The 23,495-nt window shown below is 39.9% G+C and overlaps 1 protein-coding gene across 9 annotated transcripts in view; it reads right to left on the reverse strand.

Annotated features, from left to right (window-relative positions):
• The window catches only part of rimbp2b (RIMS binding protein 2b), a 79,961-nt gene that overhangs the window by 28,636 nt on the left and 27,830 nt on the right, over positions 1–23,495 (reverse strand). For all 9 annotated transcript variants that reach the window (XM_042422394.1, XM_042422390.1, XM_042422393.1 and 6 more), the window contains exons 5-6: positions 9,313–9,396; positions 2,318–2,407 (exon numbers count right to left, since the gene is read on the reverse strand). In XM_042422394.1, coding sequence (XP_042278328.1) covers positions 2,318–2,407; positions 9,313–9,396 — 174 coding nt within the window. The remainder of the gene's footprint in view (positions 1–2,317; positions 2,408–9,312; positions 9,397–23,495) is intronic.

Raw genomic sequence — 23,495 nt, forward strand, 5'->3', positions numbered from 1 at the left:
ACTCACTACAGGGTGTGCTGGGTAAAAGACAATGTACCAAAATGATAGATGAGCTAATTAGCACAGACCAAAAATGACTTTATTCACATTAAGGAACTGATGATGGAATAGAGAGTGTTCTTTCAAAAATAACTACTAGTTAGGTTAGTTAAGTTAGGTTAGTTGGTTATGTAGTGACTTTAAAAGTTGTATAGCCGGCTGCCTTTTATAATTAAATAGCTGTGTTATTTTAAATGAAACAATACAGACAGATTAACTAGTGACCACAATATCCACACACTTGCAGCAGTTCATTTGGCCCCATCCAATGACACCACAAAGCTTCATAACTGACTATAAAGTTGAATCAACTCTTTAAAAGCTTTATAAAGGTAGAACGGTTGCACTGGATTGTATTCCATTATACAGCTGTTCCAATTTTTCTGGTATTCAGTGTACATTTTAAGCACCATACTGTAAAAAAACGATTTGCTTTAATGCCACCCAAAGCATTCCAAGCATTTAAGACAGGCAGAAATTGTTACAAGCCAGACAGACGTCGGAGCTGTCTGGTTTCGGTGATAAAAGCCTTTAAATAATATAATAATGTAAGGGTAACATAATTCACTCACTACCATGGCTGTAGACCAAAACAGTAATAAATTATTCATGCTTCATTGTTAACCAAACACTAAGCATTCAATTGAATGAAGCAGACGTACATTATATTATTATAAACTGCTATTATGAATAATATCTGAAAAATGTTTCTATTTTTTCTTATTGTTCATATTCTGTCTCCCCACTCACAGACCAGTTGTATCATTATTTCAATCAGCCTTTGAAAGGCCCCTAATTGGCAACAAGGTGATTGGTTCCTGCAGCCATAATGTGGTAAAGTCTCATCCTCAGAGCAGCCATGAATGACTAATGATTCCTAGAGGAGGGCGTTTCAACAAACACCAGCAAAGCAAAACACAAACAGAAACCAGTGAGTCTGTATCTGAATGGCCCGCCTCCACACAGTAAAAACTATGCGCATGGATAGCAGTGATTGTCAGACCTAATGTAGACAGATCGAACGAAACTATATTGGATTCAGCAGAAGCAGGTCAATAGACTATAATGGGCAGAGGGAGATGCCATTTGCAGCCCCTCCTAGTTCATTCAGAGACGATATGGATCAGAACATGGGGGTGTAAGCGAGGGCTAATATCCGCATTGCCCTGCAGAGTGCTGCTCTCATATCCGTCAGCGTGATAACAGTTCAGGATAGCTGCACCGAGAGCCACCCCAGTCCTGATAAGACATCAATAACCAGCATCCCAGCCCTTCTTCAACCCCAACAGCAACTACCTGCCAATCAACTCCTTCAGGAAATTGCTTTCCTGTCCATAGAGAGACCTGGTGCTCTTTGTTTGTTGATCTACTTCGCAGTGGTGTTATCAGCACAGAAGACTTTTGAGGTCTTTGGGCTAAAAGGAAGGTGATGGTGTTTTTATAGAATTGGAGGCTCTTTTGCTTGCATTGATATGCTGGAAACTGGAAAAAACGCCTCCATCTATATGCTATCCAAGGGCAGTTTTAGCTACGTTTGACTTTTTTACGTTTTACATCTGATATACAGTAGTGCTAATGTAAAGATGCCAGTCTATGAAACAAGACTTAGTCTGCAGCCATGCTAACTGCTCTGTGAGGCTGTACAGCAGTGTTTGAGCTAAATGCTAACACTAGCATGAAAACATACTCACAATGCTAACAGGCTAATGTGTAGCTAGTACTAAAAACAACAAACAACAAACTGCAATTACAAACTACATAGGTTGATGGGAATTTAGTTTTGCAGGTATTTGGTCATGAACCCAAGTATTAGACAAAGTCCAATTCTGATCTGATGATGGCAATAGAGGAAAACTTCACCAAAGTTATTACATTTTATCCTGAGGGGGAAATTATCATTACCATATTTCATGCCAGTCCATCCAATAGTTGCAAAGGCTTTTCACTCAAAACAACAGATGTCAACCTCACTGTGGTGCTAGAGGATCACCAAAGTCACTGGGATTCATCTTCTGGCCATCATGAATGTTGTTACAAAATTCCATAGCAATCCATCCAGTAGTCGATGAGATATTTCAGTCTGGACCAAAGTCAGAGGACTGACCAACTGGCCAACCAACAATGTCATCCAAAGAGCCATGCTGCTGGCATGCTTAAAAACTGGTGATTTAGCACAGATATGACACAGCTTAAAACCTGCAAAAACATGTGCAGATGGAGTGCCAGTGTGATGTGTATGCAGTCAAGACATCAAAACCACAGCCTCGTTGTCTCTTACCTTCTCATACTCAGATGCCTTGTGGCTATTGCTGAACAACTGGAGGCTCAAGTGCTTGTTCTCCTGGAGAAAATCTTGAAGCTCATTCTCCTAGGCAAAAGAGGCAGAAAGAAAACAGCGTTTAGAGCCAGAGAAGTCACCATGATAAGACCAGAGCACAGCACTCAAACCCAGCGTGTTGTTAGCGATAGCCTGTGCATTATTCATCTGAGGAGACAGCTCGAGGTTCTCTGGTATGTTCTAGAAAGCATGCCATTTTAGCAGCATGAAAGCCGCCACTACAGCGGAACAATAATATTAGCTATAATATAGGCTCAGTGTATTTAACATACTGGAATGGTTGTAATCAGAAGTCACGAAAATGTTCCTCTTTACCACTTTCTGTGAGTGGATGTAAATCAAACATTCATTCTGATAACCTCCTTACCACACACAGACACACACATACACACACACAGCCCTCAATCCCTTCTCTTTCCCACCAAGTGTATCGAGCTGGAGGGGGGGGGGGATCCTTCATTGCAGAGGAGGAAAACTTAATTACATTCAATCAACAGTCGTGAGGCATGCCGTGGATGCAATTTGCAGTGTCAAATGGAGAGTTCTCTGATGTGCAATTCACTGCAGCTACAGCAGCATGTAGGCCAAGTGTTGTTCTTATGGGAAGCCAAGAAACCTACTGGCTCATGCATGATACATTTACAGTAAATACAGTGGTTCTTAATGGCCCGTGCTCCTGTTCTCTTATGTTTTACTTATGAAGGTTGCTTCAGTGGGCAAATGGAGACAGGAGTAAACATAGAAAACTAACATGCATGCAATTGTAAACTTGTTAAGAGACTAGAGAAATTTTAAGCAATTTTCCTTTTCCCCACTGATGCTCTTAAAGCATTATAACTCAGCATGAGTTGTCTGGCAGAAATGCACACCAAATTAGAAAAAATGCTGGCAGTGCTAGTCAGGGCAATATGCTATTTTCATGAAAGACAATTTGAAATGTAATAACTGGAAGAGCACAGGTGTAAATAATAACATTAATGATGGCTGAATTCCATTTAGTGGCTTTGGTTTCACGGTCACTGTATTGTGCATGCTAGCTCGCCGTCACAATGTCATGGCTTACTGGGACACTTGAATAAAACAGATCCATCATTAATGTTATTAGTAACACCTGTGTTTCTCTTACAATACATGTCTGCTGTGAAACTGGCCTATTGTTTGCGATGAACTCAAGTGTACCTTTTAATTGTTTATGATGTCACCAATTGATTGTAAATTTGCTACTGGGTGGTGTATGTATATATGCAGTACATAAAGATGTATTTGACACTTGTGTGGTCAAAACGTTGGTGATAATTAAATAATTAGACTATGTGGTCATCCTCTTTTCATAAATCAAGGGGATAAAAAACTAACTATAAACTACATATCATTATTTCACTTTGTACAATAATATATATGACTAGCTTTCCCACTACTAGTACTACTACAAAAAATAATAGCAATAAAACAACAATACATTATGATATGGACCTCTGATATGGCTCAAACATGAACAAAATGTGCATACACACACCACAGAGGATGCATACTGTCAAGGACAAGCAGTCATAAGTAAACAACAGCCTGAAGACAGAACCAAAGTCACATCTGAGATCTGCTGCTTTTCCATTAATTTCATTTCTGTCACATCCAAAGAATTATTGGCATTTCAACCTGCATCAACTGTACCCATTTTAATGCTTCCCGTACAAGCACTAGATTGCATTGACATTCCTATTCATATCCATTGATCCTTCAATTAAGAGCTAATGTGGGCTGGCTAAGCCTCCAGGTGTTCATTCTGAAGGACAAACAGCCACTGAAAAAAAAACAGAAGGCCTGCGTTTTACTGTATATACACTGACAGAACAATCAGCTAAAGTACTTTTTGAAATTCAAGCCTGTTGTTGATTTAAGCATTTCAACATGACTGCCATCCTCATTTGAAATCCTTTTTGCAATTTGGATCCGACAACACGCGCATGATGATGCACACCAAATTGTCTTGAACACAGAGAATCAGCTGTGTCTTTGTCCTGCATTGTTGATGTGTTAACGCTTTAAACAGATCAGCATACGTCATAATCCCTTGGCAAGACACATTTTTACGGAGAGAGCCTGTGTGCCCAATGATGAAGAGAATTCCATGCAGAATACATTGTGGCCTATATTGAGCTGTCTCCAACATTATTCAGCTGAAAACCGGAGATTTTCCTGCTGAGGGGAGATTTGCAATTTGAGATTTGAATGATGCAAACAATAGGACATAAACAACATAATACAAGTGAAAAATCTGTGTCAATAGATTATTTCTGTTCATTTAAATGGTACCCTGTGGAGTTTTTTTGTGTAAGACAAACAAAAGTTACACCACAGGAAATCTTTAAGGAAATAATTTCTAAAGATTAATAGTACACCTGATGTTAATAGAGACACATGCATGTACATACAAACTGCCGACAAAAGCAAAGCCATATGTTATGATGTTACCATATCAACTGTATGTCAGGAGCAAGTGTAAGTGACAGAAACAGGCGGGTCACTTTGGCTATCACATTGCAAAGGCCATATATTTGACCATTATGAATGTGTAATAATAAACGGGAAATTCTTTTAAATGTGTTCTATTCATTCCTGATGAACCAGGGTCGTTTCATGAATAACAGACAGTGCGCTTTGGAACAAAATAATTAAGCCGATCTAGTGCAGAGTACCTGAGTTACTCTTCTGTATGAAAGCAGTGCAGAGGCAGCTGTATGTTTTGTCCAGACACGGTCTGACTCAGCCTGGTATGCCGGAGCTGTGCGTTTAATTTTCGACAAGCCTGATAGATGAATCAGCCGTGCCATTTAACACATGAGCAAAGCAAACATTTCACCCACTTACTCTCTGTTCTGTAAACTCAGCTAGTGTAAGCAGCATCAAATTGCTCTTGTTCAGTATAGACAACAACCAGCCAATCACTACTGTACTGTAGACATAGTATATACAGTATATATGGTAGTATTTCATTGTAAGTACATTTGTGGACCGGCAAAATGCCTAAAATGTAATTCAACTGTTTTTAATTGTGCAGTGAATTGTACTCACATCAGATGCACAGTGCACTATAGAGTATGAGTACATGGTGTATTTCTCTTACACATGACTTGTCCTTTGCATCACCTTAAACAGTACACACCGGTGTTTCCCTCCAGCACTACAAAATGCGGTGTACATGAATGAACAAGCATACAATACAAAACCATCTCAAAGGGCTGAAAAACATTTCAAATACAATACATGTTGGAATTAACAACATTAAGAGAAAAGAGGCAATCTTGAAATTGAATTCTGACATTGGCTCATACAATGCATGCCATGTGCCCGAGTAACAAGAGCTGCCAATCACGCTTTTGACAGAAGGTGTTTGTGTTTACAAACAGCTCATAATGAAAGCCAAGCTGACCACAGAGGCACTTCACACCAGCTATTGAGCTCAATTTGAGAGCTAAGCGACACAGTCCGGTTCCTGGACTTGTTGAGTTTGTCTGTTGTCTGCCTCAGCATTGATCTCACTGTGTAACAAATTTTTACTTGTTTTTTTGTTCCTGGGTAGTAAGTGTTATTTCCTAATTGCTTATGCCTAAAAATGATAGAAAATGGCTATTATTCCCTTCAAACTTTGCTTTTGTGACCAGGACAGTGATATTTTGAAATGTACCTATTTCCGTTGGGAAAACGGTCGAATTTGCAGATTTTCATTCACATAAAGTCAGAAAAAACAACATATGAATCAGCAGATTTGATGATGGGAGACTATATTTGGGGGCTGATTCATGAAAGTCATTTACAGTGTAATTGTAAACCTTGAAAAACACGTCATTCTTTGTGGTCACTTTTGTATAATTTTAGTATAAATACATGTACTATTTTGATTCATGTTGTTTTTCTGACTTTATGTGAATGAAAATGTGCAAATTTGCCCATTTTCTCACTGGAAATAGATTAATTTCAAAAGGTCACAAAAGCAAAGTCTGAAGGGAATAACAGCCATTTTCTATACTTTTTAAGCACAAGCAATTAGGAAATAACACTTTCTACCCAGGAACAAAAATTGTGTTACATGGTGTCTTGTGATACTTATTCGAGAGACACTGGCAAAGCTGATGCTTGTCGCCATGGTAACAGGGTAGCACAGTCATACTCAGCTGATGGTCTGTAGTTATACACTCGATACCCAGGAAGGTGGAGGTGCCAGATGGCTATGCCTGTGTTTACTGTCATTCACACACTCACTCAGACTATGTGTTTATATACATGACAGCTGAAGTCACTCTGAGGAGACAAGGAATTAACACCAGCTGGAATTTCAACACTTGGTAAGAAAAATCTATGTATATTCCTGTATATGCTGTCAGTGTTTGGTGAATAGATTGTTAAAAATCCACCGGCAGAGCAGTTGCACTGAGCAGCCTATTCTGTATGTGCACTCTTTACTTTAACCTGAGACGGAGAGGATTAAGAAGGAGAAAAACAGAGGAGAGAGAGAGAGAGAGGTAAGCCAGTTTAGACCAAACAGGGAGTGACATTACTGTCAACTCACCATCCCCTCACAATAGTGCTCATTGGTCTTGTCTGTGTTTGCCTCTGTTCTCAGGGCTCAGTGCGGGAGGAGATAAGAGCTGTGCTGCAGTCTGTGGAGACCAGCCCGCCGTTTCAGCACGCCATTTGGGGACAGTTTGTCCTTTGGGTAGCTTCCCCCCGGACTCAGCAGGCTGACAATGGGCGAGGAGGGAAGTGCTGCTGTGGGCAGGGAATGTGAGAGAAGGGCAGCAAAGAAAACAGTCCTAATGGAGTGTTTATTTGGGGCAGAGAGCCACACACAAAGACAGCTCATCTAAAGAAGTGGGCTTGGGGGCATGAGGGAATGAATTCAAATGGTCTAGGACCAAACAGTGCCATTTGAATTACTGCTAAATCCCTCCAGCTCCTGCCTTTCATAGGAAAAATCTCAGTCCAGGACACCTGCGCTACTCGGTGCTGACTTCTGCTCCTACAGGTTACAAACATGTATCATTTTTACACAAAGCTAAACTTCCAACTTTCACAATCATACAGCACCCTGTGTTGTTCTTCCTGACTCCCAAACCACAGACCGTAGGCTCTGTATAAATCTCTACACTTACATATTCTCTAAAATTCTAGTCAATTCAACTAAAATTAAACTCAACATCTTGCTGCCGAGCCCCTTGGGGACCCCACTTTGAGAACCACTACTGGAACATCATAGCAGCAATATGTCATTCTCTCTTAGAATAAACTATAACAGAAGCTGTGTGCTGAGCAGACCTCTCCATCTCAGTGTAATATAATAATAATATAAAAAATTGATTTGTCATTCTGCTCAGTGGGACTCCCATAACTGTAATAGTAAAACCCCTAAGATCAGAACCATTCACTTTATTTATGCTGTGATTTACTTCTCTGATGTGCTCCTGCTGTGAGAGACTGATAGAGCCTGATGACTCTTGTCTCTGACTAAAGTAATACAACAACACAGGGCAATAATTGCTGCTGTTACCTGAGCTTACAAGCCTGATTCTGACAACAAACCCTCCACTCAGCAGCACCAAAGTTGACAGTCTTTCATGATCTGCTACTCAGAGGGGATCCAATTGAAATGTCAACATAGGGCTATTTCCCCATTTTGGGGTAGAAATGAGTTTGACTTACAGCATTACATTGCATACACTGCACATACATGTATATTTCATAATTTCAAGCAAATTATCCTCTTTTCTTTACAGAATGACAGAATACGCTGTCACTGATCAGCACTTAACTTTAGTTTATTTTAACCCAAAACTATACAAATGTGAAGTCAGATATTTCACAACAGCTACAGTAAATATGGGTATACTGTATCTGTATCCTGTGGAGTTTCTACTGTAAATAAACACAATTTTGTCTATATTCAGTATCATTAAAGCCTTATAAACATGTTACATACATTTCCTGCCACATAAAATATTTTCAATTATTTGTTTTTTTGTTGTTTTTTTGTGTGAAACTTGTATTGTTTACAAGAGACCCGCTTGTCAAAACATTGTTCTGCTGCACTACTAGTGGCCAAAAGCTCCACAGGAAACATCTAACTAGAGGCATACTGGTTGATTAGTCTACAGTTCTGATAATCAGCAACATCACTCAAAGGGACATCTGAAAGTGAAGCAAACCTGTGCAAACAGTGCAAACATACAGAGAAAATATTTCTATGATTCAAACCCAGGACACTGAGGACCCAAATGCTAAAAAGTCAAGATTAGACATGTAATCAAGAACTTTTTTTTTGCTTTTCCACTTCATCTTTTTTTCCCTTTTCTTTGCCTTTTGTCCTGAATCAAGGCCACTCCAGCAGGCAGAATGACATTTCTGGACCATTGGAGGAAAAAGTCCTTGAAGAGGCACTAAACACCATCTGAAAATATAACACTTGTCTAACACATCTCTGATCCTCTTTTTACATGTAGAACACACATAGTGTGCTGTATACTTAGAGAACAGTGTTGCACAGAGCTCCATGAACTGCACACCAAAGAAACCAATATAGCCACAGCCTGAGGGCAGCACTTTCAATGTGCACATTGTTTGTATACTGTACATAGCGGCACTACTTTATTTCTTCACAACAAAAAGAGAAAATAATGCTACAAAGTGTAGCTCTCATTCTCAAATGCATTCATGCTAACAAAAAAATCTACACAGAGACACTGTATATTACAGTTAACTGCTCCCATTTTTCAATTTCAGTCATCACCACCTGTGAACCAAGCTATCATTACAGTAGACCGCCACTCATTTTCTCAGGGGACATTTGTGCATGATGATAGTGAGCAAGGCTCTCAGGTACAAATCAATTGTAGCCTCAGTCCTTTCACTCAGAGGCCAAGGTATATTTTTGGAGCACTTACCAAAGTCTGACATGTTTGATTCTTTTTCTTCACCTCTGCCTCAAGTGCTTCACACTCCTTCCTTCTGGTGCTGATCTCAGTCTCCTGGGGAGAGAAGAAAGCAGAGGGCGGCTGCTATGGTTTGTCAGGAACAGAAGCTTCCTGAGAGAACTCAGTGAAACTAGGCAGGGAGAGAGAGAGAGCTGGAGCATTTCATTATTCAGCAGTATTTAGGCGTGTGGGCGTATGTGTGTGAACATGTGTGCGTTCATGTGTATATGTATGTGTGTGCGCAGACAGAGAGAGATTTTCAGAGATTATCTATCAGATATTACAAAACGTTTTTGTTGTCAGAAAACAGATAGGAGGCTGGGATTCTAAAGTTCAAATGTTGGGAGGATGTAGGGTGTGGTCTTCTAGGAATAATTTGATGAAAGAGATCAAACAAAGTCTGCCTTTAATCAGTCTGGTCACTCTTGAATTAACAAGGCAAGGGCTTACTAGCAGCTCTGTGCTAGCGGCTCCATAAGGCTGTAATAATGCTGCATTCCATGCAAGTTGGAGGTTGGAAATTTGATAATTAGCACTACACACAGCACAACACATGAATATCTGTACCGAATTTGATAGCAATCCATCCAAAAGTGACCAAAGTGCCCAATCATTGAATGGATCCCTTGACAACACTGCTAGCATGGCAAAAAACATCAACTAACAACTAAAAGCCTTGCCTTGGATGTCTCTTGTTTCCCCATTTTTCACATATTTTTATTGTCATTTGTCCATTTTCACAGCAGAAGTTTCTACTCATCATAGCAGGAAAATCTCAGGTGCTACTAATAACAATAAGCCATACCACTGAAACGACTAGCATGCACATTATCAGCACCCTGTCATTGATAAAGTAAAAATACAAACAAAGTAAATGAAATGCAACCTTCATGTTAGTTACATGTGTGCTTTCTCTGCTGTAACATGTCAAAAAGTTTACTGTTTGAAAGGTTTATTCACTCTCTCCCATTTAAATGAAATATAATCTCAACAGACCAAACTTTAATTCTTTAATAATGTATCCTCATGTACAATACACCATATAAACTGTATATTGCATTCTCTATCATCAGTCATAGTCAGTATCTAGCTGACACCTAATATTCTCTTCTGACATTTTTGAATGCCTGTTATGTTTCCATCAAGCTGCCATTTAACTGAGCTGACAGCTGAATGCTGCGTTAGCTGGAAATACAATGAAAAGAAGTTCACCTCTTTTCACAGTGTGCGATTAGAGCCACAACATGACTCAAATCTGACTTGTTTAGTCTATCAGTGTTGTTCAGAGAAATTATCATCATTGGCTTCTCACTAGGAGCAGAGAGCTAGATATGGGATATCCCCATCTAAGCTGCCTGGGTGTTCAATCGTGCTCTGGAGATGCCTTATCACATTGTGATTGTTAACAAAAGTTAACACTTTTTTGGCAAGTTTGGATGCATTCACTAGTGTAGGTTAATCCAACTTATACAGAAATACACACCTTCTTTATGGGCATCAATTTCAAGGATAAACCACCACTGTACTGCTTTTACAGTACAAAATACATGAAAGTACATCACCAACCAGATCCTCTGCACATGAATATACAAGGAACATTGTTGCTATGGATGGGAGTGAAAGTGCAGCTGGATGTTCCAAGATTAGCATATAGAATTAAACAGAATTTTATGTGTGTCTACCAGCGTGCACACACGCACTCTGGCACTGTAGCATGGCACCACGTGTCCCTGAGCAAGACTAAAATAAGCACCATCGGAGAGCCCACAGCACATAATACATACTGTGTGTGAAAAATGCGTGAATGTGCATTTCATCGTACCAATGCTCACAGCTTGGTTGGACTTTGAATATATATTGGAATCCATTCAAATGGAAGACAGTTTTACTTTGCTACATCTGCTGGTTCCCCTCTTGACCTCTAAGTGGTGACAATAATTAATAAGACAGTGAGCAATAAGGTCAGAGAACTGAACAAGCAGAAGGAGGAAGAACAAGCTTTGACCCTTTCCTGATCTGTAACCTTGTGGCGTTTCACCCCAAGCAAGTGACAGTTGTCATGATTAAATCTTTGACCCCTTATCTGTCGTAGCTTGTCCAACAGTGATCCTGCTCAGTCGTATGTATGTGTACATTTGCTTTACACATGCTTTTATCATTTTGAGAGCCAAAGCACTCACAAGGACAGAAAAGGGTGGAAAATAAATCTCCTGGTAAGTACAGTAATTAAATTTAGGATGGAGAGTAAAGATAAAGGTATGGTTAATGTTATGATTTAGAATTTAATTTATGCTTAAGGATCTTAAAATATTGTTTTAAAATGGTGGGGTTTGTTTAAAGTAAAGGTAAGAGTAAGGGTAGAGCATGAAATTAATAACATTAAAGGGTACATATTGTGCATATTTCCGGGTCTTTATTTTTAATCTGGGGCTCTGCTGGAATATCTTTTCTATGATTTACAGTTAAAAAAAACTCCTTATTTAACTCATGCTGACCCTTTATGCAGTCCCTCAGTTCAGCCTCTGTCTGAAACAGGCCGTTTAAGCTCCTGTCTCTTTAAGGCCCCCCTCCTGAGTAGCCCATTCTGTTCTGACTGGTCAGTTTTTGGAAGCTGCCCCTCTGCAGATATCTGCTAGCTGTGGAGGCTATGTCAACAAACCATGAAACAAACTATAGTGGTAGGATTTCATTACTTTTTCTCGGTCTTTACTCGAAGACCTAGCTTCTCAAATCCATCCGTATATATTCAAATTGAAAAATATGTGAGTGGACAAAGCAAACAACGCATAGAAAAACCTTGGCAACACCCATAGCAACAAAGGCTACGGAAAATACAGCCATTTATCAGCTCATCAGCAAGGTAGAAAAAAATGCTGCAAATGTAGCGTTCAGAGCAGGTTAAAGCCCTGGATTTGGACTTGCAGGGAGTAGTTCTTCATACATTAACCTTGAGTTTTGGAACTTTGACCATGTTTAGCATAGATATCCAACATCATAACACTATATAAATGATAGAAAATCACAAAATACACAATATGTCCCCTTTAAGGTAAGGCTTTTCAACAATGTAATCGAGTAAAATTCTTAGTTGAGTTAAATTAAATTTAACCAAAAGTTGCAAAAGAGAGAATTTGAGCTTAGTATCGCTACTGAAAAACAGAAGACACTGCTGAAAAACAAAACAAAGACACAGTTCAGTCAGTCTGGTTCCTTGTTATACAGTCAAAGAAGAGTAAAATGTGAAAAAATAGAAAATGATTGAAAAAAATTGGAAATGTTAAAAAAAAAAAAAACATATAAAAAATATAAAGCACACTACCATGATTTCCTTTCAGTGAATCACACAAAGCCTCCGCAGACAGCTTGCCAGCTCCCATGTGGGCTGGTATCTAATGTGTACAGTTTTCAGAAGCAGACGGCTACGACGTCGCACTAACATGCACGATGAATATTTCACTTGTGCACGGAAACACACACACACACACACACACACACACACACACACACAGCTCTCAGGCTTGCTGAGGCCCATTTGTTTGGAACACATTTGCCAATGTTCAATTAAAAATCCCTCTGATAAAAGATTCAAATGGCTGCCATTGTGAGTAATGAGCTCCTGTATAAGTGAAGAGGCGTTTACTGCACAGCACATGAAGACAGATGAGAAAGACCATCCCCTTAGGCTGGATCTAGCACTCGTGCCTCAGTGACACTAATGCAAATGCATGCACGACGAAGGTGCATCCACAGCGATCTATACTGCCTCCATGTCTCTTATGCAGTGTATGCAGCAGGAGTTTCACATTCTGTTTAATAGCAGAACATCTTTAAAAATCAATGACTTGACAACTTTTTTTCCATGTTAGTGAGTGGTACAAGCTCTCCAAAAACAGTTATGGTTTAACTTTAGGCTGTGGCAAGATTCACAAATGTAAAATGTAAAACTTATCTATTAGAACTTGTGATTGCTGTCTGGGAACTTGAGAACTAAATCATTGACAAATTAATAAATAATAAAATAATCATTGTTTGTAGCTTTACATATCTCACTTGTCCAACTTTCAACATTTCACTCTTCCTAGATTAAAAGTCATCAGAGTTATTACAATTTATCCTGAGATGAACACGCCAAAATATCACAGTGACGCTTCAGGAAAAGTCAGGGGATCACCAAAGTCAGTAAGATTAATTCTCTGGGGATCATGAATTTCTGTACAAAATTTCATGGCAATCCATCATATAGTTGTTGAGATATTTTAGTCTGGACCAATGTGGACAGACATACCTAGAGCGATGCCGCTAGCGTAGCTTAATAACAGAATGATGATGCCAATACATAATGTACATCCTAAATTTCCCTCGGTACCAATAAAGTCAATAAAATTTCTATCTATATTTCTATCTATGTATACTTCTTCCAGTAGCTCTTTTGCTGAAAGCGACTTCCCCAGTTTTCCTTTTTCTTTCAATTAAACACAATCTCTAAATCAATACTAATATTGAATAAAATCCAGTCTTGACAACTTATTACTATTTACTGTACTAGCACTGATTCAAACTACAAAGCCTCAGCTGTGAGCTCTGAACACACTGGTCTTGGTGTTCAGCACCATGGACAGTTCTCCTGGGACAACAAAAGTAGTATGTGGTATATATATATACATACAACTTCCACTATTTTTGTTGTTGCTGACTCTCTGATGTGACTTCAATGCACAGCAACATCTTGATGAAATGAGGTTCAGATACTATTATTTCAGCGCTAACTAATTAACACAGGAGGCTTTCCCCATCCTATTCTCAGCGTTCGGTCTTCTGATCTTTTGTAGTTGGGAAAGCTCTGTGCATAATCTCTGGCGAGCAGGGGTAACCTCATTACTCTCTCTCTCTCTGTCTTTCATCCCTTGTTGTGTTGAATATGCATGGTGCGTAATGATGGCTAATAATCCTGCCTATGGCTGAGCAAAAAAAAAAAAACTGCCAACGTTTTCTACCAGAGGCCAATTCTATGCAAACAGCAGATATCTGATGGAGATATCAAATATAGACAGACATTCACAGGCGTAAGACTTGCTCCAGGATGTGTTTTAAAGCAGCCTATGTTCTTCTTGCTAAATCTTTTAGGTTAACTTCACATCTAATTATGACTATGAATGCTTATCCTCTAAAAAATATATGCAGTCACACAGCATGCTACAACTCAGCTGAGCTATAATAAAACTGATGTGAAAACTGCCACCCAAAAGAAAAAGCACTTCACTTTTTACCGAGAGTAGTTACGCTCAAAAACAAACTGTACGTAAGCTCAGGCTGTGGCACAAACTGTAGCTTTACAGCTAATTTGTTGCCTCTCAAAATGTCAGTGGTGCTGTCTAAGATACTGTGTATATATATATATATATATATATATATATATATATATATATATATATATATTGTCCTGAGACACTTTTTTCTCGTTATAATGTGTGTTTGTTTCTTTTCTCCAGCCGAGCTGCAGCTACTGGAAAGGCCTTTAGGCTGACAGAAAGGCTAACAATGTTGAGTGTTAGCAAACCATTGTCTTGTCGAGGTCTTTAAGAGAGGATTCCCCTTAGTTACTATCATGAGACCACCAGCTTCCCAGCAGTACTGTTTGTAGTTGCTGACTATACTGCACATACTGCTGGCCCAGACACGCAGTAATCTAGTCCAGCATAGCAAACCCCTGTGATTTCAAATCATTGGAAATGGCAGAGTAAGTTACATAACCCCTACAGCTTAAGTCTGTGTGCGCAGGCACAGATGCTTGCACTCCACTAATACTGTACTCGTCTGCCGCCTGCAAGTGTGTATCTGTGTGTGTGTGCGTGTGTGTGTGTGTGTGTGTGTGTGTATGCTCAGCAACATGCAGACTGACTGCTGAATCACAGATTTACAGGAAAAACAAGTGTAACTCCCAGAGGTCAACAAGTACATCCATCCACACACACACACACACACACACACACACACATACACACACACACACACACACACACGCACACACACACACATAAAGGACAAAAGAAATGACACACAGATCAAAGAGGAGAAGGGTAATGAGTGAGGTGAGAGGAAAAGAAAGACTGATGGTGAATGGATGTATGATCATGAGAGAGATACGTGAAGGCAGCGAGGCCCTTGATAGGAATGCAAATGAAAAGGAAGGGAGAATGGGCAAAATGAAAAATTGGATGGAGGCAGGATTTACCGTCTAAGCTCCTCAGCTCTGCAGCATTTTGTCCCGGGTATAAGACCTCAGCGAGGCATCCTCTATCAGGCATATTAAACATCATGCAGCAGTGGCAAAAGGAGTAGCCTAGTCTAGATTCCACTTCCTCTCCTCCTTTCTCTCTCTCTCTTTTTTTTTCTTTCACACTCTCTCTATCTCCCCACCACGAACCTCAAGTCTCAGCACGCTGCAGAATCAAAAATGAAACTGCCACTATCGCCGGGGTCTGACCTCTCTGAGCCACCGAACGCTACGCTACCTGCATGCTGATGTCTTATGAGTCTAACACACTACTGAAGAGCACATAGGGCGGAGGAGAAGAAGAAGAGAAGAAGGGGAAATACTGTAGAGACAGCAGGGGAGGTGAGGGAGGGAGCTGATCATGAATGAAAGATCAAGAAGAAAAACAAATAAAAGAACAGGAAGGGGAACTATCCTGCTACTATCAAAGGCCTGTACAATAAAGAGTGATGAAAGGGGAGTGACAGGAAGCAGAACGAAAAGGATGAACTATAATAAAATGTAGGGCTGTAGGAATAAGGGGCTAATTTTAAAAGAGCAGGCTCAATGTGTATGAGAGTCTCTGGGGAGAGGATGGTAAATCTGATAATCCCACTGCATGAATACCAAGATGTCAGATGAGACTTTTACCTTGATAATAGAAACTAAACAATGACTCGTGCAGCCACAAGAGTCTCCTACAGGGATGAAGGAAGGTGTTATGCATTGCTGTGATATCTATTCATCTGCCTGTGTGACACATGACAATGCTGGATTCAATAATGCAGCGTGATATAGAGAGAAACTACAGTATGATCGGAGAATAAACAGGTTTTATTTTTGTGTTTTGGCAGCTGAAACCATTTCGCTGACTAAAAGTCCACAGAGAACATCTGATGATTACTGCTGCAACCAAGCAAATGCTGGAAGCCCACTGCTGTTGCCCACTCAGACACAGAGGCTTACTCATCCCCAGCTGGAATTTCTGGCCAGGATTCTGCAGACTGTCATTCAGTTCACATGGTAACCTTCATCTCTCATAGCAGAGCAGTAAACGCCTCTCAACAAAAGACAGTTCCCGTAAAAACCTGTATGACCAAAACATGAACAAAGTACAAGTGTTTGGGCGGGAAAATATGTTCTTTATATAGACTGTAAATTTGGGGATTGACTCCCTGCACCAAGACGAAGTGATGTTGTTTTTCCATTTTATCAGAGATTGCAGAACAATAGTGCTGCAAGAGATCCACAGAAGTGCAGAGGATGACTTAGTCACATAGATACACACAAAAGCTTAATTCTCTTAAACAAGAAACATAACAGGTGAATATGCACTTATCCAATTTGACTCTCCTTCCAAACATCTATACCCCATTTACAGTTGGCTATAAAATGCCATCAGTATTTGGGTAAGGAAAAACAGTGAAGGTGTAAATGCACTAAGAACGCATTGTGATCGGGATGCGATCGGATTTGGAGGTGGTCAGACTCGCATTGTGATCGGATCTCAGCCAGGTGTAAATGCAGTCTGCACAGCACACATTCATAAGAAATAAAGTAAGTTGAATAGTACCTAGTTCCTCCTCTTCCTGCCAGCTAAAGGAAGCCCCACAATAGCTACAATCATCCGCCAGGTCCGCCTGTAACTAATTTACATGTTGTGATCCAAGCATAATGGGGGTACAATTGAGAGGACATGAGGACATTTTAATACCAGCTGTAAATGAAAAGACCTATGGATCAGATGTCATTATCCAGAATTTATCTAGATACAGATTACATGTCCATACCAGGTGTATATGAGGCCCTACATTTAAGTCTCTCAAGGAATATTTGATCATTGAAAGAATTATTGCAAATGTTCCCACTCACTGTAATATTTCTGCAAAAAAAATGTCAAATTCCCACAACTTTTTCCACTGAATGCCATTTTCTACAAAACAATCTTTTCTACATCTGACTTTTTTCACAGGTAGGACTTTCTCCACCAAACTTCACATTTTTCTCCACAGCTTTGCAATTTCTGAACATTTCCACAATTTCATCTTTCTGACAAAAAAATCTGCAAATTGTATTCCAATTTCATTTGGGGCTGAAATCACAATGAGGTGTCCTGTTGGGACTGAGATTTCAGAGAGTAAACATCCCAGCAAGCATTTAATATGAATGCAGGTTGTGATATCCAGGTCATAGTTTACTAGGCTACAGAGCTAGACTATCAGCTTGCATTCACATTAGATTTTAAGTGCTGTTAAACTTATTATAGACATAGTCATATCAACTTCAATTCAAGATAAAAATGTTTACATATTATATTGGAAAAAGGCTATAGTATTGCTTGAATAAATGCTGCAAACCATTCAAGAGACATGTGTAGTATCACGCCTCATGGCCGGCTCATTCTCATTAGAGTGGCCAGTAGCCGTGCAGGTAGACGAGCTGCTGAGATGATGGACCGCTCTCTGAACCGTCAGGACAGAGTGTTCAACCCTCAGGAGGCAGTGTCAACACTGGTAACTGAGCAGGGGAGCAAACACAGGAGAACAAATGAAGACTCACTAATATGAAACTGTACACACAGGAAATCCAGGTACTTGACAGCCGCAGCAAACTCATTATCCGCAGTAGAGGCCTCTGTTTATTCATTTTAGCAGCCATGGACACACTCACAGAGAGAACAAGTTGGCATTAACAGCCTGCAATTAGGTTGCTCATATGAAATCATTACTTTAGATGTTGGGCATCAGTTTATCTTGGTTCATATTCTCTTTATGAATATGGATCTACTGATTCATCTGTGAGCATCAAAACAACTCAAAGACACTCTACACAACAAATCATTTCAAACCATTTGAAAGCTTCAGTACATTATTCTACAAGATGTTTTTAGCAATCATTACCTGAAGGTTAATGGCAAGTGTCGCACAAAATAAATATAAATAAAGCAGTTAGGTTAGACCAAATAGCAGTTGATCTGGCCACATGTGTCTGGAATGCAATGATTTTATAACATAGTCTTGCAGGTATTTAAACTCTTTTTTTTTCCTGTTTAATAATATATATGCCATATAAATCACATAATATTTAGCCATAAAAGATACATAGCATTTCATTTATCTTCTTATTTGGCACAGACAGACAAACTCCATCAGACAAATCTGAAAACAGCAATGCCTCGGCAAAAACGAGTTAAAGGAGCAGCCATCTTTCCCTTCATGCTGTCATGACTTTGCCAGAATCACTCACTCCTCTTCTATGGGGAGTTGTGCTCTCACATCTGCGTCCCTCTCCGTCAGAAGCCAACAGAGAAAGAGAATCTCGTAAACCTGCCATGATCAAATTAATTCACATCGAACCAGGCTGCCTGTTTGTCTGCACACTTGGGCCCCAACCAGATAAGCTGATTATAACACAAAATATTACATGCTGTCCTATTTGTTCTGATCCAGTGTTATCCCAATGTCCCTGCTGATGCAAAATCACTGACCTATGAAATGTCAAGGTAGACTAAGATGGATAATTACGAGCTATACAGTGATCCTTCAGATCAAAACTAGTGCAGCCTTTGGCCCAGAAAGGATTGTTTATCATTAGCTGTGACAATTATGTCCAGTAATTTCACCAACACCTATCATTTATGAAATGATTCAGGAGTCACAGCGGCACAGGGACTCCCTCTTTCACCCACCGGATTACCAGCTGTGCTCTACTGTATCAGATAGCAATAACACGTCAGTACTGATGCTGTTCTCACATCGTGATTCATAGCATGACGGCAGCAGACTTTGAAGTACAGTCTGCAGTATCTACCAAAAGCTCTGGTGGTACATCCCCTTTCTTTGCCTCAGTTTAAAAGGCACATTCAACAAAATGTAATGATAAACTCTTACTTATTCTACACTGGCTGCTGCTAATTTAACCGTCTTCCTGCCCCACACAGAGAGAGTTCAGACTGTTTTAGGCAAAGGGGCTGTCACCAGCTGAGGTGGCTTGTCTCCCGCTTTGATCCTGAGCCAGAGCCACAGACATATGCTGCTCCATCCTGCAGGGAGGAGCTGTACTGGTTGCAGAGAGAACAGCTCTCCATTCCCTTTCCATTCATTAACTACATTTCAACAGCTGGTGACCAATTAGTTTGCTCTCCAGATTGCAAAGCCAATATAATGAGTACACCTTAACTTTCATATCCTTTGTCAAAGGGGGAAAAAACTTAATTTTGGCAAAATATAGCGTGTACAAAGCTGCTGGTAAACCGTTAGAGCTGGCTGTTACAACACAGGAGTTTTCCTGTTTAATTTAGGTGGAGATGAAACAGATCCTTGCCTTTTCTAACCTGAGTTTCAGCACTAAGCTTTCACATCCCTCCCTTTAGTCCGACGCTTGCCAAGAGCTGCTGTCAGCCTGACCCCGCAGATGTGTCCATTAATGGCTCCTTAATGCCAGAGAAAGCGGAAAATGGAGAGGAAGGTCGTAGGTAGGCCTGGTGTCGAGGATCATCTGGCTGCGACTTAGAAAAGGCTTTCTGTGTGTGAGTTGATTATTATGAGGTGTCAGACTTGGCTTTTGGCCTTAGAAAAAACAGACAGTGAGGAGTTTTCAACATTAGGGTGTGGGTGAAGGGATCCTGTGTCCAGTAATGGAAGACAGGTGGTGCCCAGGAGGAGATAAAGAGTGAGGCTTTCACCCCACAGGAGTCTGGCACAATCGCACAAGAAACAGACGCCTTTGCCTCCCATCTGGGAGACACTCTCTAACCATCACTGCCAATTTACAGGACACTCAATTACTGGTCATTACCTGAGTAGCAACACAGGACCTGCTGCCCACAACAGCAAGTGCCAAATCATACAAGTGGTCAGATAATGCAAGCAACAGATACACACTGATTCCATTCAGCTCTATTATTATCATAGTGTTTGCAATGGACGCTGTGGGGAAAGCATAACAACAAAACAGGCAAGAAGGCGAATTAAAAATAGATCAGTTACTTTCATTGTGCCGTCAAGGACATTTTGATGAATTAATTGATCAGCAGCATTATATAATAATTAGATCAACAGTTAAAGCTCACAAAAATAATTCTAATATGAAAAGTAGTATTTCAACTCATTTTATATCAACATAAATGCTTGTGGAATTTAGTTAATGGAGTAAAACATACATGTATGAGTAACAGAAAATCTACCTGCAAATTTTCACAGACATTGTAGTCATACAGACATAGTAGCACAAATAAGGAGGCGTCCCTGCTGAGTCTCAATTGAAAACAAATTACTTATCTTTACAGCAGAGAGCCCCATAACTCCAGGGTAAATGAGGACTGCAAATCTGAAACTAATTTTGTTTCAGTCTGCAACTCCCCAGAAGCCACAGTGAAGTAAATTTCGCAATCAGCGCACCTTTCCTGGTAAACTAAATTTAACAGATATCAGGATCTCACAGACATTCTGCACAAAGGTGTCACTTTTAGTCCAACTAAATAAGTTAAGATTGATATGAGGAGCTAAAGCCTGCTGTGCACGGCCAACACCACAACAGAGAGTGAGGCGGTCGTGCGAGAGCGAGAGTCTGGCATTAGCATATAAACAACAGCCTGGAGTAGATGGCTGCGGCTGCACAAGGCTCAATTGTCAATATGCTCGCTGGTCCTCATCCAGGGATCAGAAAGGGGCTGTCAGGATTTTGATTCCTGCACATAGGGGAGAGGATAAACAGCAGAAAAACAATACTCCAACCTGTCAATCATTGGACTCTCTATTTCTAATACTTGAAACTCCAATTTGAGTATTCAGCAGGACAAAAAAAAAAAAGAACTCCAATTTTGCTTTTGCTTTGGAAAAATTGACTCTGAAGTGTCCAAAACAGATAGGTGGGCGAATGGAGGCGGAATGGAGACATAGAGAGCTAGTCTAATGTCTACATGACAATAACAGTCATAATGGACTTTTTTGTTTTCCCAGGTCTAATTGACTGCAATGCACTGGATTTTTACAGGCAGAGAGATTAATTATGAAAGTTATTAGAAGAAGAAAAACATGTCTCAGGTCAATTTAGGACTGAGATGCAAATACTGACTCTTATGTGAATGGCCGCCCAAAAAAAGGTGACAAGATATACCTGGAGACCGCCAGACAGAGTAGACGTGATTAAGAGCAGCCAAGAATGTGTGTGTGTGTGTGTGTGTGTGAGAGAGAGAGAGAGAGAGAAAGAGAGTGTGAGAGGGTCAACACAACTCCTCTGACATTCTGTTTCATTCAATTAAAACTCTGAGCTACTTCAAATATCTGTATCAGGCTCATTTACCACCTTAATAGAGTCTCAGCTGTGTGTTGATATGCAAGGTTCAGCTAGTGTGAGATGTCACAGCAGACATCCTCTCCACACACAAGTGGACATAAATGGAACATAATGTGCTTTTAATTTCTAGAACATAATTTGCTTGTAATTTCTCTCTACAAACTCCATGGGTATTATAATATGTGTTGCTTATATTGCACAGAATATGCTTCAGTCAGTATTTACTACTCAGACAAAAGCAATTTAACTTTTTAGGAAAAACGCTTATTTGCTTCCTTGCTGAAAGTTAGATGAAGAAGATGCCACTCTCATATCTGGCCCTTAAATATAAAGCTACAGCCAGCAGCGGATTAGTTGATCTTACCACAGGGGGAAACAGCTAGCCTGGCTTTGCTTCTCTTTGTAAAATTTGTTGTTAGTACACTTTGGTTTATGAACAAATTAAACAAAACAAGATACAATGTGTTAATTACTAAGCTTAAGACATGCTGGTTGGTGGGTTCTTGTTTTGTTTTGTTTTTTTTTACTTTTGGACAGAGTCAGACTAGCTGTTTTTTCTGTTTCCAGTCTTTAAGCTAAACTAAGCTAAGCTAAGCTAAATGGTTAGCTAGCTTCATATGGTGTAGTCAAGAGAGTGGTATTGATCTGTCTGTCTATAAGGAAGTGAATAAACAGCTATCTCTTTGAAAATTTAACAAAATTTAAATGTGACTGAAGTGTAAAAATGATAATTTGCTGTTTTATTTAGGAAGTGCCAGACTATTTATTAGCTGGAAGCAGATGTTAGGTGAAAGACAATCCAGTTGTTTCCTGTCTTTATGCTAAGCTAACTGGCTGCTGGCTGCTTGCCTTCTATTTAACAGACAGACATGTATTAATCTTCCCAACTCTCCACTAGAAAGCGAAGAAGTGTTAAAATGTCAAACTACTTAACAACTAAATACGTCTTCCACTGCTTTTGCAGTATTTGTATTATCTACACCAGCTCACCAATCTGACTCGTAAATGTACGCCTACAGTACACTTATGTACATTATATACTGAGGTAGTAAGAATACACAAAATGTTAAACTCATCTGTTTACATGGCCAACAGGAAAAACATCAAACAGACATACAATGAATCTGCCTGGGTACTATGTGAATGTTTATCATGAGAATATTTCAATGATCTGCATGTTACACTTTATCGTTATCAGTCGATGGCACATTAAGAATTCAAGGCACATTCAAGTCTCTATTAAACCTGCCAAGAAGCACTGTGCAATATGGCAGATCAAACAATTAGTGGAGTACTGCAGACTGTGCCCATTCGAGGTCCAACACTTCTGAAAGTACAACCTTCTACTTTGCATTAAGATGAGGAAGAGCGCACAGGAAGCCCACTGACAACAAAGGACAGATCATCCTCTCCTCTTCCGCTGGCCCCCACTGACCTGCCTTCACACTCCAGTACACCAAGAGAGAACCACGCTGCATGCCAACGGCAATCCACAGCTTTTACTGAAACCCTAAAACACAGACTGCTGTAATTTGGTACACACAAATCAGTGCACCACGCATTCTCCTTTACCTTGAAAAATATGAACTAAGAAGGGAACTAA

The sequence above is a fragment of the Thunnus maccoyii genome, chromosome 9 (genome assembly GCF_910596095.1).
Source record: "Thunnus maccoyii chromosome 9, fThuMac1.1, whole genome shotgun sequence".
Lineage (NCBI taxonomy): Eukaryota > Metazoa > Chordata > Actinopteri > Scombriformes > Scombridae > Thunnus > Thunnus maccoyii.